The sequence below is a fragment of the Benincasa hispida genome, unplaced genomic scaffold (assembly GCF_009727055.1).
Source record: "Benincasa hispida cultivar B227 unplaced genomic scaffold, ASM972705v1 Contig297, whole genome shotgun sequence".
In the NCBI taxonomy this organism is placed as follows: Eukaryota; Viridiplantae; Streptophyta; class Magnoliopsida; order Cucurbitales; family Cucurbitaceae; genus Benincasa; species Benincasa hispida.
The window spans coordinates 431,428-449,313 of NW_024064781.1; the positions used below are offsets into that span (position 1 = coordinate 431,428).

Below are 17,886 nucleotides of genomic sequence, written 5' to 3' on the forward strand. Positions count from 1 at the left end.
TCAATTTAGTTTTTTCCTTCATTCGAATTCTCGCCCTTGCTTCTTCTTCTCGCTCCTTGGTCTTACTTTTTCTTTTTCCTCTCATCTCTTAATCTCACTCTTGCTTTTTCCTCCTATTCTGATTCACACTCTAACTTACACATTTGATTTGAGAAGAAGAATAAGAAAGTAGTGGCATAAACAGAAGAAATCGCCAGAAAAGAGGGTAACTAAAAAAAGGGTGAGAAGGACATCCCCAAAAAAACGAAAAAGAAAAAGTACGACATCAACAAAAATCGTCGAAAAGAAAAGGAAATCACCGAAAAAACAAAGGGTGACATAAATAAAAGAAAGCGCCCAAAACAAAGGGAAAAAAAGGAAAAAAAAAACATAAAGGGGGGGGGGGGGGGGGGGGGGAGGTTTGCAAAAGATAAGAAGGAAGAAGGAAGAAGAGTTAAAACGGTAATTTCATAGGGTGATGACATTGAGGTCAAATTTTATTGGTTTTGAAATTTGGGGTTACCTTAGGAGCCTCTATACAAATATTCCATTACACTGCCTGTTCTAGCTATATGGAGAGTTTGAAAGCCATGAAATCACCATACCATTTCAATGTTTCCATGAAGGAAAACTTTCATCTGATTTACCAAATAATCACCTAGGTTACATTCCCTTCTACTACCTTCCCCTCTCTTCTCCACCGTCCTGACTAAATTCGGATGGAACTTTCACTTCCTTCAACCTCAACCTACTCGATTCCTCCACTCTCATTGGATCAACGCCAAAACCAATGTGGATTTGCCTAAAACTTTCACTCTGGTAACCAACGACGTCGTCGGATTGCAGTCCCCGAGGCAACTAAAGTGCTTTGTCTTTTGTAAACCGTGGCAAAATATTTTTCTCCACATGAATCTCTTGCCCAAATATTTTGGCTTTTGTCCCCAAATTTCAAAGTTTCGATTTGCCCTCTTCCATTGACTATTGAGTACAAAGGTAGAAGATGAGTGAGAAAGAGAGAGAAAAAAAATTAAATAAAATGAAAACAACACATCAACATAAATTAAAATAAAATAACAAAAATTGCTACACCACTTAAAAAGTGTCACTTCAACTATGTCACACCATCTTTCCGTTTCAAAGACCAAAAATGTCAATTTTAAATCCCAATGACTAAAAGTATATTTGGTAAAAAAAATGATAATTTGGTTTAATATTAATATCATTTAATTATTAAATTAATTATAGTTAAGTTTATAAGGAAGAAAGATATTACTTTAAATATATGTGACCATATCTATGAAGCATGGTTAAAGATTTTTATTTAAAATGAGAATACTACTTATCTTAACATGACATAAAATGTCAAACATTTTCTCTCTTAATCTCTTTTTTACGTCTCAAAAAGAGAATTTAGGCTGTGAATTAGTGTGAGTATTCCGTCTAATACTAACCTATTATGCTTCTTATGCTTAAATGATTTAGAAATGACCAGCAGTGCGGTAGCAAAGGAAGAATGAAACTCCTCATGATTGGCAAATGTTCTTTGATGATTCTAAAAAAGAAGATAAGTAAGAAGAGACTTGAAGCTTACAGTCCTTACTCAACTACAAGTACATAGAGAGTTGTTGCCACCTATTCGACGATGCATTGACGCTTCTAATATTATCTTGCAGTTGGCATTAGCAAGGAAAGCGCATACATCCTTGCCAAGCTAGAAAAATTCCCATCGCAAGCTATAAAACCAGTAAAAGAGTCAAGAGGCAAATGGTCCTTTCCATTATGAATAGCAATAGTATGCCCAATCATTGTGTCATGCCATTCCACCCATCATTTTTTTTACATGGTTAGTGTCTCGAACGGGGGCATCCGCTTGCCCTTCGTACGTTTGTAGTCTATCTGTGGTTAGGAAGGCAGGCGAACCACACACACTGGAAAAAAAAAGGAACGTGTTATATCCGAAATTTTTCATTGATTATTGTTCGTCTTGGCTCGGATTTTTTCTATTCAGGCTACAACCCAAATTTAGAAACCCCTACATTTTTAGACAACCATGATTGAATTTAAGAAAAGAGGGGAAAAAAACCATTGTTCTTTCTTTTCGGACCCTAACTTTTCATTCATTTTCCCCCAAGTTCTTTGCGTTTATGTGGCTTAGATGTGACGTGTGATTTCTTTAATGTTATTGGTAGATGAAATACTCCTTTCCACTCACAGCTTGCATTAATAAATTATTTTAAAAATTCAATCAGAGACTTTATTTTGGTTACATTTATTTTTTTTTTCTAGAAACCTGCAGCATGGTAACTAGATACTATAGTTTATTAAACATAATATAAACAAATCAATAAAGTCCAATGATAACATTAGATATCAATTTTTCTTTTTTTGCCTAAGAGAAAATATAAAAAAATTCGCTCACATGTTCATATTTTCAATTGAAATTTCTTTATGGTAATAAATTTAATTTCTACACAAAAAGTGATTCACCATTTTCATTATAGCACAAAGCATAAAAATAGAAATAAAATTAACTAATTACAATACTAATAATAAATGTTTTAACTTATTTAAAAGTATAAACATATTTAATTATTATTTTAAAAATATTTCTCAAGATATTTATCCAACAATATTTTATCATGTAAGGCTAAAGTATAACAAATTATATTTGACCTCTTATTTAAAAAATACTAATACGTCATTTTTTTTAAATAACAATATTATCATTCAACTTTCATAAACATTTCAAAACTATTATTGAATGTAAAATAGTGTAGTATTAATTTATGTCAGCACTATTTTATATCTGAATTTAGGTTGAAAATTTTATAGTTTTTCATAACTAAAGAATTTGAAAATATAGAAAAATTTTAGAACAAATGACAGAAATTAAAGATATTTTATGATTACATTTGTATAAAAATAAAATCTCCACATTTCGACCTTTTAAACCCATAGTAATTCATAATTCATAAGGTGTGGTTGACTTCAACATTGCATGTGACGTCCACGTGCCATTTCCCCGTGATCCGTTGCCTACGTGGCAAAAAAGAGCTTAATTAATTTCTCAAATTTGCCACTTCTATAAATGGTACACCCAACCCTGAGTTACACGTAAGATTACTCATCGTCTCTTTCGTTCGATTGCATTTCCCGAGAAAATAGAATCCGGCCAGACGAATTTTGGACTCTGCTACTGCAATTTGCTAGCATTTCATCGAATCAGCCGTATAGAAATCTCTAAGAAGAGGCAGAGAGAGAAGTGGAAGGAAGGGAGCTGAACGGAGACTCATCGGAAGCCCTCGGTTGGGGCTCAATCTCGACGCTTCTCACCGTAATTTCTTTCTGAAGTGTTTTTATTTGCGCCACTCACCGACTGGATCATTCCTGTCTGAATGTTGATTATTATCTGTCTTTTATCTCTCTCTCTCGGCGTGTGAGTTGTTTGTTAGTGTAATTTCCTCTTGGCCTGAGGAAACAGAGCCGTTCTGTCTTTCTTACTAGGGTTTATCTGAGTTTGTAAGGCAGTTTTTAGAGTTTAGTATAGGAAACGAACGATATTAGAAACCCTAGTTTTCGATAGGTTGTTGGAGTTTACATTTTCAGTGGCTTAGTTTTTGGTTTCAACTTCATGGCATTTGATCAGAATGCAATTCCCACCGGCTTGCGGCCTTTAAATGTAGCTAGAACTTTGGTTGAAGATCCCCATTTAACGCCGGTCGCTACTACCGTTCGAAACCCGCAAATGTTTACCCCCCAGCATCCCTGCGACATTGCCAGTGCAGACACTGTGCCCGTTCCTTGTAAGGGGAACGTCTCCGATATGGGATTTGTTGAGCTAGGATATGGAAATGTGGTTGCTGGTGTTACTGCATGGTGCCCTCGAATGCCTCCTCCCCTTGCGCATACTGCAACGATTCCTGCCGTAGGGTTTGGTTACTGCTCGAATCTGAATGTCATGGGCAATCGGGGTGGTGTCAATGCTATTGAGCTTGCTAGCAGTTGCATGACAGTTGGGATTAATCATAGTACAAATTTGAGTCATCGAGTTGGGGGAGGTGGCATGGAATTTGTGAGCAATAATATCTCAATGGGGTCTGGGGATAGTACCAATTTATGCAATAAGGTGATTGCCAATGGTGATCAGATTAGTAATGATAGTTCTTCTGGATTTAGCTCCCACTTGGAGAATTTGGTTGGTGGGAATTCGGTTGATCAAGTGAGCGAGGAGGGTGGAGATGGTTCCATTTCGAAAAAGAAAGTTAAGTTTATGTGCAGTTTTGGTGGCAAGATTTTTCCTAGACCGAGTGATGGTATGTTGAGATACATTGGAGGACAAACAAGGATTATAAGTGTTAGGAGAGATGTGACTTTCAATGAGCTTGTGCGAAAGATGGTTGATACCTGCGGGCAGGCTGTGGTTATAAAGTATCAGCTCCCCGACGAGGATCTTGACGCTTTAATATCTGTTTCATGCCCTGATGATCTTGATAACATGATGGATGAGTATGAGAAGCTGGTTGAGAGGTCTTCAGATGGATCGGCTAAATTGAGAATATTTTTGTTCTCTGCTTCAGAACTTGACTCTTCAGGTATGGTGCAATTTGGCGATTTGCATGATAGTGGGCAGAGATATGTTGAAACAGTGAACGGGATATTTGATGGTGTTGGTGGCCGTATTACAAGGAAAGAGAGCTTTGCAAGTGCTACCTCAACTCAGAATTCTGACTTAAGTGGGACTGAGGTGATGGATATCGCAAATAACGATCTAGGGGTTGTGAGTGGGCCTCCATCCACAACATTGTCCTTACCTGGAGGAGATTTAGGTACTGCAGTTGGTATTGGCCCCGGATTAGTGAAGGTCGATCCCGTCTCTGCAGTTTTTGTAGATTCCTCTGCTGTTCCATTAAGTATTCCTGTGGTTAACTCTGTTTCTCCTGAAGCCTCTTCCCAGCCTGAGGCGGAGTTAGGAAGATCTGTGCCTGTTACTCTAATGCAGCAGCAACCAGGTATTGACTTTCCTCCACCCGTGTCCCAATTGCAGCCTACTGGTGATCCTCGGCAAGCAGCATGTGTGGACTTTATACAATTGCGTCCACAACTAGGCTTTTCAAACTCCCATCATGTAGGGGCATCTGGGTCTGTGTTTATACAACAGCCAAATACTCTTGGAATTACCCCTCATCAGTTTGTCCCTGCAGTTCACATGACGATGGCTCCCTCTTCTTCTCACCTCAGTATTATGCCAAATTCCTATCAATCCTTGGTTCAATATCCACAGTCTCAGACGGAGTATTTTACTAATGCAAGCACTTTTGGTCCAAGGTTTGTCCAGCTATCTGCAGAACAAGGCTACAAACCACTCCAGGTTTCAGCTCCTCCAGTATCAGTAGGGGTTGGATTTGGTTTACATCAGGTACCGCAATCTGATCAGATAGGTACATGTGATGAATTGGTATCCCATCATCAGGCAACTTTTTCTGAGAAGATTGAGAGGTTGGATGACTGTTACTTTTGCCAGAAAGCAGTGCCACACACTCATTCCAATTCTCCGTTGCAGGATCAAAGAGAGAATTTGACGAACCCTGTATCTGATTCGAAATTTTCGTATTACAGTCATCACCCTGAAGATCATTTAACAGCCCATCCAATGAAAAATATTACAGAAACTGGAGCTTTGGGGCAACAAACTATTGAACATGGTGTTGGAATGCAAACCAGGATCTTTAATCCCATTGATCCAGAAGTTGAAAAACCTTCAGTGGAGGCTATTGGTTTTGCACATCATATTGAGGGCCAACATGAGAATGACGACACTTTAAAAGATCAATGTAATCTTGATCATGGTAGGATCTCAGTTCTCCAGGGTGCTCTTGGGAGGCAAGGTGATATTCGGTCACCCCATGTTGCTGTTGTAGAACAGATTCCTCGGCCTGGTGAAGTTGATACACTCCAGCACCATCATGTAGCTGTAGAGAATCAGTTCCATCCCAATTTAGTCCTGGATAGACACGATATTTGCCTTGGAGGTGCTCCTATCCTTGCTTCAGAGTACAGCACTCACGAAAATCCAAAAGAGTATTCTAATAGTCATCATGGCATTATTCCAAACCAAAATGCTACCCACGCTGGAATTTGTTACGACCATCTCAGACCAATTGTTGGAAATTTGGAAAGTTTAAGTATATGCCCAACTGATATTTGTGCTAATTTGGATCACTGCAAATCACCCATTGAAAGAACTAGGAAGGAAGACAATTTTGGCAGCTGTTCACAACCAGTCTCAGAGAGGGAAGTTCTACTAGATAACAACTTTGTAAAGCCAATAGTGGTTCTCGACCCAAATCACATAAAACCAACTACTTTTGCTTGCTCTTCATCGGAGGTTCCCTATTTGATGAATGAACGACCTCTTGAGTCCAGTGAAGTGGTACAACCTCCTGTCTGGGGCTCTCCCGGAACATTACCACAAACAGAAAATGGGATCCAACATTTAGAATCCAATGAAGTCTATCATATCAGAAATCCCCACTTACTTGACATGAAGACTGAACATATAAATAATGAAGTCCCAGTTTCTGTCGAGTGGAAGGAGGACACTTCTCTATTCGAAGCCAGAATTGTATCTGGTGATGTTGAATCCGTATCTTTGCCTATCAGGACTGGAAATGTGCAGGACACTGTGAATTCACTCTTCAGTAATCAGGATCCTTGGAACTTGCAGCATGATGCTCATCTTTTGCCCCCTAGACCAACTAAAATTCAACCGAGGAATGAAGCCCTTGCCACCCGGGAACCCTTGACAGAGAGTCCTTTCAGGAATATTGGTGAACTAAATGTGGAAACATTACTGGATGGAGTATGTCACCCATTGGTTAACTCAAACAAGGGTACCAATTTCAAGACTGTCCAGTCTGACAAAACTCTTTGTAGTTTTTAATGCATTTATATTGATAATCTTCCTATTATCATGTTTGTGGGTGTGATTAATCTCATATAATTTCCATTAGGCTCTTCAGAGGAACAAATTAGGAAAGATCTTCAAGCTGTTGCTGAGGGTGTAGCTGCGTCTGTTCTTCAGTCAGCTCAATCCTCCAGCTCTGAATTGCATGAAAAAATTGATTCAGTTTGTGAAACGAACACCGAAGGAGATGTTCGAAATAATGATGTGGGTTTGTAACCTAATCTAATATTGAATTTAACCATCCAAGTGGCACAAATGAAAATATGTCATATCTGCTGCCATAGTTATTCTGTTTTCCTGTTTGCTCAGGATGGCAGGACAAGACATTCAGAAAAAGCAAACTTTGGTTTTTCTGTGTCAGAAGGCTTTGGCCGCTTGCAGGTAATACACGGTTCTACATTTTCAACCTTAAGGATGCACTTTATGTTTTAAACTGTCCTGTAATCTTGACATTTTATTTATTTATTTTATTTTGATTTTGATTTTGATTATTATTATTGTGTTTCCCAGGTAATAAAGAATAGCGACCTTGAAGAACTAAGAGAATTAGGTTCTGGCACCTTTGGCACTGTTTATCATGGAAAATGGAGGGGGACTGATGTTGCTATCAAACGAGTCAATGATAGGTGTTTTGCTGGGAAGCCTTCTGAACAAGATCGCATGGTTGTTTTTTAAGTAATTGGCTTTTTTTTTTTCTTTCGTTATTCATGTGTTTTTTTTTTTTTTTTTTTGTTCCTTTACTCAAGTCCTGTATATTGGTTTGTATTGTACCAGAGAGAGGATTTTTGGAATGAAGCAATTAAGCTTGCTGATTTGCACCACCCAAATGTGGTTGCTTTTTACGGTGTTGTGCTTGATGGCCTTGGGGGCTCTGTGGCAACAGTAACAGAATATATGGTTAATGGCTCGCTCAGAAATGCTTTGTTGAAGAATGAACGGTAACTATTATTTTCTCCTTTCATATGTTTAATTTATTTGAAGTTGCAGAAGAATATATCTACACCCTTAGATTAAGTCATAAAATACTACTGATCCAGGAGTCTTGACAAGCGTAAGCGTGTCTTGATTGCTATGGATGCGGCTTTTGGAATGGAATACCTGCACAGAAAGAATATAGTGCACTTTGATTTGAAAAGTGACAATCTACTGGTCAACCTTCGAGATCCTCATCGCCCAATATGCAAGGTTTGTTGTATTGCTGATAATAACAGAATCATCATTGTAGTGCATTCCATTTAGTTAAAATATTGATTTTCTTTTTGTTTTTTTAAATAAAGCGGGAGGATATAAAGGGTGCTGTCATTAATCATTATTATTCGAGCCCAATAGACACCTTTGCAAATATTTAATACCATAACTTCTCTTAATACACACACATCAGTGAGAGAATCATGTACCATTGTGATGCAGTTTTATCATATTTTTCAGTAAAGCATCAGGACAAAGGAATTTGTGCTCGTTTACCAAATAATTTATCTATATCTTGATAGGGGTCTACTTTGGTAACTTTTTCTTCACGGTGTTATGCAATCTTAGACACTTCATTGTACTCTTATAAAAAAAAATGAAAATACCAAAAATGGTTATTTAGGATCTGCCAGGCTGATTTTTCCTCAGCCATCAGGACTTGAGATGCTTCATTGTAATTGTATAAAGAATGCTTTTTGAAACATGAAGACCACCTGGGTCGTCTTTAATTATATACTTAGTTAAAAGGAAAGATTTATGACATGTAATTGGGGGAGTTTTTTGGGAGCATAGAGGCCCAAAAGAAAGAGGAAATCTAGAGTCGTCTGAAATAAAAATTGTAGGGTATTATTTTCAAAGAGGAAATTTGGTGGACACAAAAAATAAATTTAAATTGGAAGAAGGGGAGGAAAAGCTTCCTATTTCTAAAATCCTTATGGAGGATGGTAAAAGTTTGGCTGCTGAACAAGAAGATTGGAGGAGTTTATTCCCCCCAAATGTCTACAAGAGATTATATATATATTCCCTAGAATTGCCTATATTGGAGTCATATCTCATCCATGGGTTTTTGTGTTTAGAAGATTATTGTGGGAAGTTATGGAAATCGAGGAGCTGGAGATTTAACATCAATGAGATTGAAGCCACTGCTAATGAATAAGAGCCAAAACCGAAGCTAGAAGTAAAGGGGTATGAAATTGGAGCATTTGATTGTGGGGATGGCAGAAGTAGTGAACCAAACACGAGAGATGCATTATGCACACAAGGGGATAATGAGTTGAATGGATTTCAATTGAAAAAGAAGAAGAAAAAAGTATTGAACGAGTTGAATGGATTTCAATTGGAGACATTGGGAATTTGAACCCAATGTCTGAAAAACGTGAATCAGGGTGACTGGAGATGGAGAAATTTGAACCCATACGAATTCAAGTAGGGGCTAATGGACTATTACACTAGTAAGGGAGTGAGAGCTTGGGAAAATCTTCAGAGTTCAATCTGAATTACGAAGGGATCGAGTTCGGCTGGTATTATGGACCCAATTCTGGAATTCCTAGAGCGTCCACAGTAAGGCCCATTTTGGGAAGATAAAATAGATACCATCATACCATTCTACTGGTGTGCCTTTGGTGATTTAATCTGTTTGTCATTTCATATATTTGAATGGAGCACGATGGTATTTGTTGTCATGAATATTAAAATCTCATGCTGATTCATTACTAGTATTGGTTCAAAATTTTTTGTTTCTCAGTCCAAGAAAATTATCAGTTTGAAATTTTAAGTATAAAATTTTTGGAAGAGCTGTGTTTATGCTGCTTTTGTGCCTCAAGGTCGGTGACTTAGGCCTATCAAAGGTGAAACGTCAGACATTGATATCAGGTGGTGTGCGGGGCACACTTCCATGGATGGCACCCGAGCTTTTGAATGGGAGCAGCAATATGGTGTCCGAAAAGGTATGCTAATACCTTTTACTCCTTGCAGTAGTTTCCCCTTGTACCACGTGTGCAATTAAAATGGATGATTTGGTACTTGTGTTCATAGGTCGATGTGTTTTCCTTTGGTATTGTCTTGTGGGAGCTCCTTACTGGAGAAGAACCTTATGCAAATTTGCATTATGGAGTTATTATAGGTAAATCCTTGATATCTGCATCTTGTCTCATGCCATTATTCTGTAAGCATTTTATTTTGTTGTAGACAAAATTGTTAAAAGGCATCTCAACTGTTTAAGCCATATATGCTCAACCAAGAACAATAAGTTAGAGTTTAGAGTTTGGATCTTCCACTCCCACATCTTGTTGAACTAAAATTTTCTCAACTTAAAATTCAGGTGGCATAGTAAGCAACACGTTGCGACCGGAAGTACCGGAGTCTTGTGATCCAGAATGGAGGTCACTGATGGAGAGATGCTGGTCATCAGAGCCATCAGAGAGGCCAAGCTTCACTGAAATTGCACATGAACTGCGCTCCATGGCTGCAAAAGCTCCTCCAAAAGTACCCAACCAGCTGCAGTAGCTGTCTTCACTCAACCTCATCTCCCAGTTCTGGAGTAAATTTAGGCATATTACTTCTCTGATGGCCCTTTCCTGTTCGCCTATGTTTCAGAATTGCGAAATACAAGTACGTTGCTCAAATTTTGGGATTCGGTAGATATTACATGATCTTTTTACTACTAACAGAAAGAGAGATAGGTCAGAGTAGTTAGGAATGCAAGCATAATACCTTTTCAATTCGCAGCTGCTTAGATTATGATTATTTGTTTAGCATTCTTTTGCCTTCCAAATTTGGTACTAATTTCTTTGATACACTTCTTTTTCTTTGACAATATTTTAAATGTTATACACAAAGAAAAGGAAAAAAAAAATCCATAGATTTGGGTTTCTCATCTTCCCTCTGATTTGGTGGGTGGGAAGCAAGGCAATATGAGTTATTATTATATATTTTTTAAAAATATATTATTATTATTTATTATCGTTATCATTATTATTGTTTACGAAAACAACTTTCATTGGAAAAAAAAAAAAAAAAAAGAATATACCGGTATATTAAAAACCAAGCCCACAAAAAGGGAAAATTCTACTACAAGAAGAGGCTCCAACTATGTAACAAAATACCTATAGGATCCAAGATTCTTCGAGATCAAAGCCCATAGAGAGACATGAAAACGATCAAGGGACCAAACATTCGAAGGATTTCTATCCACACCCCTAAACGCTCTTCTATTTTGGTCACCCACAAAATACATAAGACCACTTCCACCCCTGCACACCATAAAAAAACCTTTCCTCCCAAAAGGTGGATTGAGAGGAACTTCTCGATCATAGTACTGACATACTCACAGAGCTAGAAAATATGGTCTATAAGTGTTCTTCTGCCTTCTGACGGAGAATACAACAAAAAGGTGCAACAAAGTGAAGGTATTTTCCTCATAAGTCTATGCAATGTGTTAGCACGGTTGTGAAGAACCTCACCTTCTTAGGGAGCTTAATCTAACGTGTTGATCCTTCTTCCTTCGGGTGTCCGTCTATTCGGTTCCTTAGCAAAGCATTATGAGTAGGGCACCATGATAAAATTTTTAGAGCTTTTAAGAACATCAGATTTGATCTTATCATTTCTACTATTATACATAAAATTTACAACTTTTTATATATTGCTGGCTACTGTTTTCATATTCTGGTAGGTGTTTATTTTCCTCTCTCTTCTGAACAACATACTCTTTTTTTTCTGCTCAGCCTTGTTCTTTACCAAACTCTTCACCAAACAACTAAAAGAAACAGTTGGGATCTTGAAGGTGATGTTTGGATTAGTTCAAAACATGTTTTCATTAATATGTGGGTGACACTTGGCAGTGGTATGATTGAAAAAATTCTCTGAAAATGGCTCCCACTTTTGGGAGTTCATTCAGTCCACTCTTGGACAACAAATTGTTGCCAGCATTTTTCCTTTTTTTTTTTTTTTTTAAAAAAAAGGATTATGAATATGATTCTTATCCCAACTCTATAGGCTTTTTTCTGTCTATTGACTTTTAATATTTGATACTCCATTATTTATGTCCAATGAATCCTTTTAAAATAAGACCTTTTTCATTAAAAGAACGCACGAATATGAATATATTGAGATATTGACATGGTGACAACTTTTTTTTTCTTTTTTTTTTTGAAATAAAAAATTAGGACTAAAAATAGCTTTTCTTAGGATATATTTAGGAAAATTGGGCCAATGATTTAATATCTAGATCTATAATGTCAAATGACCCCTTTTTTAAAAAAATTGTCAATTGATCTTCTGTTGACGTTATCACAGTATGAGATTACAAGAATTGTCCCTGATAACTGTCTCGTTCTTGCTACTTGGATCTCGCTCTCGCTGTCTGTCTATCTTCCATCGTGATGTGATTTGTCACTGTACGATTGATTTGACAATTTTTACGAAATCTGTCTACAACTTAAAATCGTTAACACACAGCAAATATGTAATGGTGAATTCTTTAAATCTAAACTTCATTTGAAGTGTCATTTTGTTGAACGGAGATTTATTGAACGAGGTTTTTCAGAACGGAGTTTTTTTGGAACCAAACAGAGTTTTCAGAATGGGTTTTTCAGAATGGAACAGATTTTTCTTGAACTTGGTTTCATTGGTGTTTGTAGAAACGTGGTCTTAAAAAAGGTATGTAAATAGACAATGTAAATAGTATAACGAAAGGGCTGTGAGAAAGAGCGACAACGAGAAAGGTGGATAGAGAGGAAGACAGCGAGAAAGGTGGCGAGAGCGAGATTGAGCGACAGCGAGAGAGCGAGATACAATGAGAGCGAGAATAATTGGGAGCGACAGCGAGAGGGATCCATGTGTATTACCATCTGCTTAATAAAAAATATTCTCTTGTTTTGTAGGATGACAGAAAGGTGTGTACTAATTTGATACGAAGGTCATTGGGATGAGAACCATAATTTTTATATTTGTGACAAGCTAACATGAATCATTGTGCCTATTACCTTGAAGAATGAAGAATTTAAAGCTCACATTTACAGGGTTGCAAATGTAAGTCGTTTAGAGTTTGATGTTGTTATGGGAGTTAAATATAAGCTTGACTTTGAAGTCCCTCCACAGTACATACAGAATGACGGTGATGTTCGCTTCCTTCTTTTTTGGGACGATCTTTCTAAAGTTCAACTATATGTAACGTTAAAATCATACAACGACGAAAATGTGAATATGAGTCATGATGGTACAGGTGTAGACAGACAATACGAGGTATCATATGAGCTTAATCGAGAAGATGGTGATATTTCATTGTCTATAAATACTCAACCATCATCATTATCAATAGACAATGACAGCATACTTGAATTTTATGGATTGTGATTCTTCAGAAGAGCGTGATCCTTTCGTGGTTGATAATGAAAGATCAGTATGATTGAATTCTATGGACTGTGGTCCTTCAGAGGTGCATAGACCTTCAGTGGCTGTTACTGAGAGATCAACATGATTGAATTCCATGTCTTCATGTCGTTGAGGGAAATTGATTATGCCTGGTACCTCTTCATCTGAGACAGATGTTGAAGTTGGTCAAATTTTTTTGAGTAAGAGTGATTTAAAAATGAGATTGTCTATTCTGTCCATAAACAATAATTTTGAATATAAGGTAAGGAAGTCAACTAGGTCTTTGTTTACTATCAAATGTATAGAGGATAATTGTAAGTGGAGCATTCGTGTAGTGAAAATTCCAGGGTGTGACATATTTAAGATCACGAAGTATATGCGGTCACACACATGTTCTATTGGGATTTTAAATCATGACCATAGACAAACAACGGCTGCGGTAGTTGGTGAACTGACCAAAGACAAGTTTACAGGTATAGGACGTGTTTATAAACCTCGTCACATCGTTGAGGATATGAGGAAAGAGTACGAAGTAAACATAAGTTATAATAAGGCGTGGTGTGCAAGGGAAACCACTTATGCTCTCGCTAAGGGTACTCCAGAAGAGTCGTACGTTGTTTTACATGTATATGGTGAAGTGTTAAAAATGGAGAATCTAGGTACAAGGTTTGAAATCGAACTTGAAAATGATGTCCATTTCAAGTACATGTTTATGGCATTAAGACCTTGTATTAGAGATTTTTCAAGTTGTCAACCTGTGATAATTGTTGATGGATCGCATCTGTAGGAAAATACAAATGGGCCATGTTGGTCGGCGTTTCCATGGATGGCAACAACCAAGTTTACTCACTAGCATATGCCATAGTGGACAATGAAACTGATCGAGCTTGGAAATGGTTTAGGTCGAACTTGAAGTGTGCCATTGGAGAACCCCCTAACTTGGTGTTCGTGTCCGATCGAGCGGTATCTATTGGTAATGTCATTCATGCAGTTTTTTCCACGACATTTCATGGATTGTGCACATACCACCTAGAAAATAATATTCTTTACAACTTTAAGGACAATACGATTGTTGGGATGTTCAAGGATGTAGCCATGGCATTTCGCATGTCAGTTCCAAGCACACTGGGACCAACTACGTACTTTTCGAAATGGTGCAGTATCGAAATATTTGGGGGATATTGGTCTTGAAAGGTGGGCACGCGTTTACCAAACAGAACGAAGATACGATAACTTGACGTCTAATAGTGTAGAATGTTTCAATTCATTGACCAAAGAATATCGACAGCTGCACATAATGTGCTTATTGGAACATATTCGAGGCCTCACACAGTCATTGTTTTATGAATGGAGAAATTATTGGGCATCTCGAACGATGTCACACTTGGTCTACTGTGAAAATCGATTAGCAACTGAGTGTGACAAGGGCAAATGATATCGAGTTGAACCGATTGATTGTTATAGGATCCATGTGTGGGACAATCGATTAGACGGTATTGTAAACCTCCATATGAAGGAATGCATATGCAAGGAATTCGACTCACTCAGTATCCCATGTTCGCATGCAATTGTGACTGCGCGAGAACGAACATCCCCATCCATGGTTTGTGCAGTCTATTCTATAGCATTAACTCCCTCATGGCTGCTTATACAGAGCCCGTAAAACCACTCGGTCACATATCTGAAAGGAAGAGACCTTCGGGTTATGTGGAAAAGCATATTGCACCTCCTAGAAGAGTGGTACAGGTCGGGTGACAAAGAGTACAAAGAATATCATCAAGAGGAGAACAACGTAGATAAATAAAATGTGGTAGGTGTGGGAACTACGGGCATCATCGACAAAACTGTAGTGAACCGCTCACGTCCAGGCGACCTACTGATTCTGATCCAAACGATTCAAATGTCGGTCAATTGTAATTATCTATGTGCCACTTGTAATCCTCAAAACTATAACTTTCTATGTGTCACATTAATCCTCAAAACTGTAATTTTCTATGTGCCACTTGTCTATTCATGAATCTCTTCAAAGTATCGCTTATCTCGCTCTCCCTTTTATAAGTTTAATTAAGTGGTTGTCTATTCATGAATCATTCTAGAAACGTCTCACTCTCGTTAATCTCGCTATCACTTGTAATCCCTTTTAAAATGTCTCGCTTACAAGTTTAATTACTAAAGTTTGTTTATTCATGAATCTCTTCAAATGTCTCGCTTATCTCACTCTCGCTTTTATAAGTTTAATTAATTTGTTGGCTATCCATGAATGAATCTTCCTGGAAATGCCTCGCTCTCTCTGGATCTCGCTCTCGCTTACACAACTTTTCCGCAAGTTTGTCTATTTGTGTTACTCAAATGCTTGTCTATTCATGTTAGTTCTACACTAACAATTTAAATAACATGTTAGTAAAATTACATCAATAATATATATAATATACATGTATGTCAATAATATGGAGTGTTCGTCCACAATTGACATGCCAATTGCATCCTATAGTCACTCATCTTCTCCTGAGTGATTACAGATGGGGCACTACCAGTCACTAAATGTTCTAAGAATTTTACAACAAATATTCCACAATCTAATGACCTGTGTTGTGTATTCGTAGAGGTAGGTCGGGATATCTTCCAACAAGACGTTTCTATATTCGGCTTCCAACGTTTCAAGTCACAATAGTGAAGAAGCGATGGTAGGGTGTAAGTTTACAGTTCAAGGAAGACTCTAGCTTCTTCTTTGATGTCATAGACGGTAGTGAATCAAATACGAACAACCGACTTTTATTTAGATCGAATGCAATCAACATCCAATGTTGATCGATGTTTGTTGTTGTATACACGAAGTCCACATCTGACCATTTGACATCGAATTTATCCATGACATAATCTGAAAATGTCTCTTCCCCTCACGCTACGGTAGCATGCAAATTCGACTTGTTCTTAATATGTTTGTAGACCCAATATCGCGAATTTAGGTGACTCTACACGAGGAAAAGGACATTAAAAACACATAATAGTCAAATTCCTATTCAGAAGTGCAGTAAATGGTTATCGTTATTTCAATTGGCAGGATGGTGAAGCTGGCCATACATATGTCTGGTCGCCTATAGAATTTATCTTTTATGAACTGAAATAGGATATTTAGAGTTTGCATCCAGAACAAGATAGACATTAGGAGAGGGGAGTAAACTATATGTACTTGGTAAAAAGGACAAGGATCGTAAACTTATGCCACACTCAACCCATGAACTTGGTTCGGTCAACTCCTAAAAAAAGGATTTGGATGATGACCGAACTGCATTTTCTCGAACCTTGTTGTCCGTATTCTTATCGGCAATCCAGTTCACCATTTCCTTGAATATAGCAGCTGGAACTTCATGCTCCAAGGAGTATTGGATCGTCGCTTTAATCTATATCGTAGGTACCTTAGGGAGAGGGTATTTAATATTTGGACGATCCAAAGGAAGTTGAATCTTAATTTTCTTCTCTTTTGTTATTTTCTTTTTTGGTTCGACGGGAGGTGTGTATTTATCAACGGCCTTTCTCTTACGTGTTGTTTTTCTACTCTCGACCATAACCTACAGAAATATAACAAAATGGTGAACATGTCGAATAACAAATATGAAGAAAGAAAAATTTTAATCACATACTGATCATACCTGTGAATCGAGATGTAGGGTGTTAGAGGAGGTCGTGATATCAAGCTGTAGAGATGAATTGAAAGGTAGAAGTGGGTTAGGTGACATAGATGGAGGTGGGGTAGGTGACCTATGTACAAGTTGGGTGGGTGACCGAGATAGAGCTGAGATGGGGGACATGGTGACATCGTGGCCTGTCTATGGAGTGAGGGGACCTCGTCGCCTCAAACATCGTGGAACCGTTCATAGATTGTAATAGAGACAAAATAGTTGACAATTGTGCTTTGATGTCTCTCGTGTCTGTCTCCAGGTTCGATACACGGGCATCCAAGCTCGATATTGAGCTGTCAATGCTCTGCAGATACGAATATAAATCAGGATCAACATTGTTGACAATTGTGCTTTGATGTCTCTCGTGTCTGTCTCCAGGTTCGATACACGGGCATCCAAGCTCGATATTAAGCTGCCAATGCTCCGCAGGTACGAATATACATCAGGATCGACATTGCCTCTCTCCCTGTGGTCGGAAACCTCAGGCTCGGAACGAGCCTCCTCTGGGACAGAACATTCCTCCTCAGGCTCAGGACGTACGTTACCCACCAACACATTATGAAACATATCCTCGCTAGGGGTGTAAGTAGGCTGGTGGATGTTTTGATCCCCATCAAATTCATCGTCTCTCACTCCACCTTCTGAATTACCCTGCTATTCACCTTTCCCACCTTCTGAACTATTCTCTAAACTACTGCCACTCTTTGAATTACTAGAGTTTCCTGAACTCTCAGTGTTGGAGTGTGCTTGTCTTACGGCCCGTCTATCAATTGGGGTGTCCCGAAACTCCTTTTCAGCATCGGATATGACAATATCCTCTTTGACTTTTGTCTGCATTAAGGAACCCAGTAAGACGGTTAGTGTACATTTAACAATCAAATAAACATATTGAACATTTACCTGGAATGCTTGGGGAAATCTACG

General features: G+C 38.0%; 1 protein-coding gene across 4 annotated transcripts; it reads left to right on the plus strand.

Moving 5' to 3' along the window:
* The first annotated feature begins 3,099 nt into the window (after positions 1 to 3,099).
* LOC120069261 lies at positions 3,100 to 11,869 on the plus strand. 4 transcript variants are annotated; one of them, XR_005479488.1, is made up of 10 exons: positions 3,100 to 6,869; positions 6,990 to 7,147; positions 7,253 to 7,324; positions 7,454 to 7,606; positions 7,718 to 7,881; positions 7,981 to 8,128; positions 9,736 to 9,858; positions 9,947 to 10,034; positions 10,233 to 10,522; positions 11,635 to 11,869. XR_005479488.1 is itself a non-coding variant. In XM_039020983.1 (9 exons), the coding sequence occupies exons 1-9, from the start codon at positions 3,611 to 3,613 to the stop codon at positions 10,415 to 10,417; spliced, it is 4,341 nt and encodes a 1,446-aa protein (XP_038876911.1). In that variant the 5' UTR covers positions 3,100 to 3,610; the 3' UTR covers positions 10,418 to 10,828. The 4 variants fall into 4 exon arrangements, 3 of the variants coding, with proteins under 3 accessions (XP_038876911.1, XP_038876910.1, XP_038876912.1); XM_039020983.1 differs by lacking the exon at positions 11,635 to 11,869 and having other exon boundaries at positions 6,999 to 7,147; positions 10,233 to 10,828; XM_039020982.1 differs by lacking the exon at positions 11,635 to 11,869 and having other exon boundaries at positions 10,233 to 10,826.
* Positions 11,870 to 17,886: the final 6,017 nt, after the last annotated feature.

What these genes read in the sequence shown, in the direction of transcription:
- LOC120069261 (XM_039020982.1), top strand. Translation starts at nt 3,611, where the DNA reads ATGGCATTTGATCAGAATGCAATTCCCACCGGCTTGCGGCCTTTAAAT. An exon ending in CTTCTGAACAAGATCGCATG is followed by an intron (nt 7,607 to 7,717) that starts GTTGTTTTTTAA and finishes GTATTGTACCAG; the next exon opens with AGAGAGGATTTTTGGAATGA. An exon ending in GCATTATGGAGTTATTATAG is followed by an intron (nt 10,035 to 10,232) that starts GTAAATCCTTGA and finishes CTTAAAATTCAG; the next exon opens with GTGGCATAGTAAGCAACACG.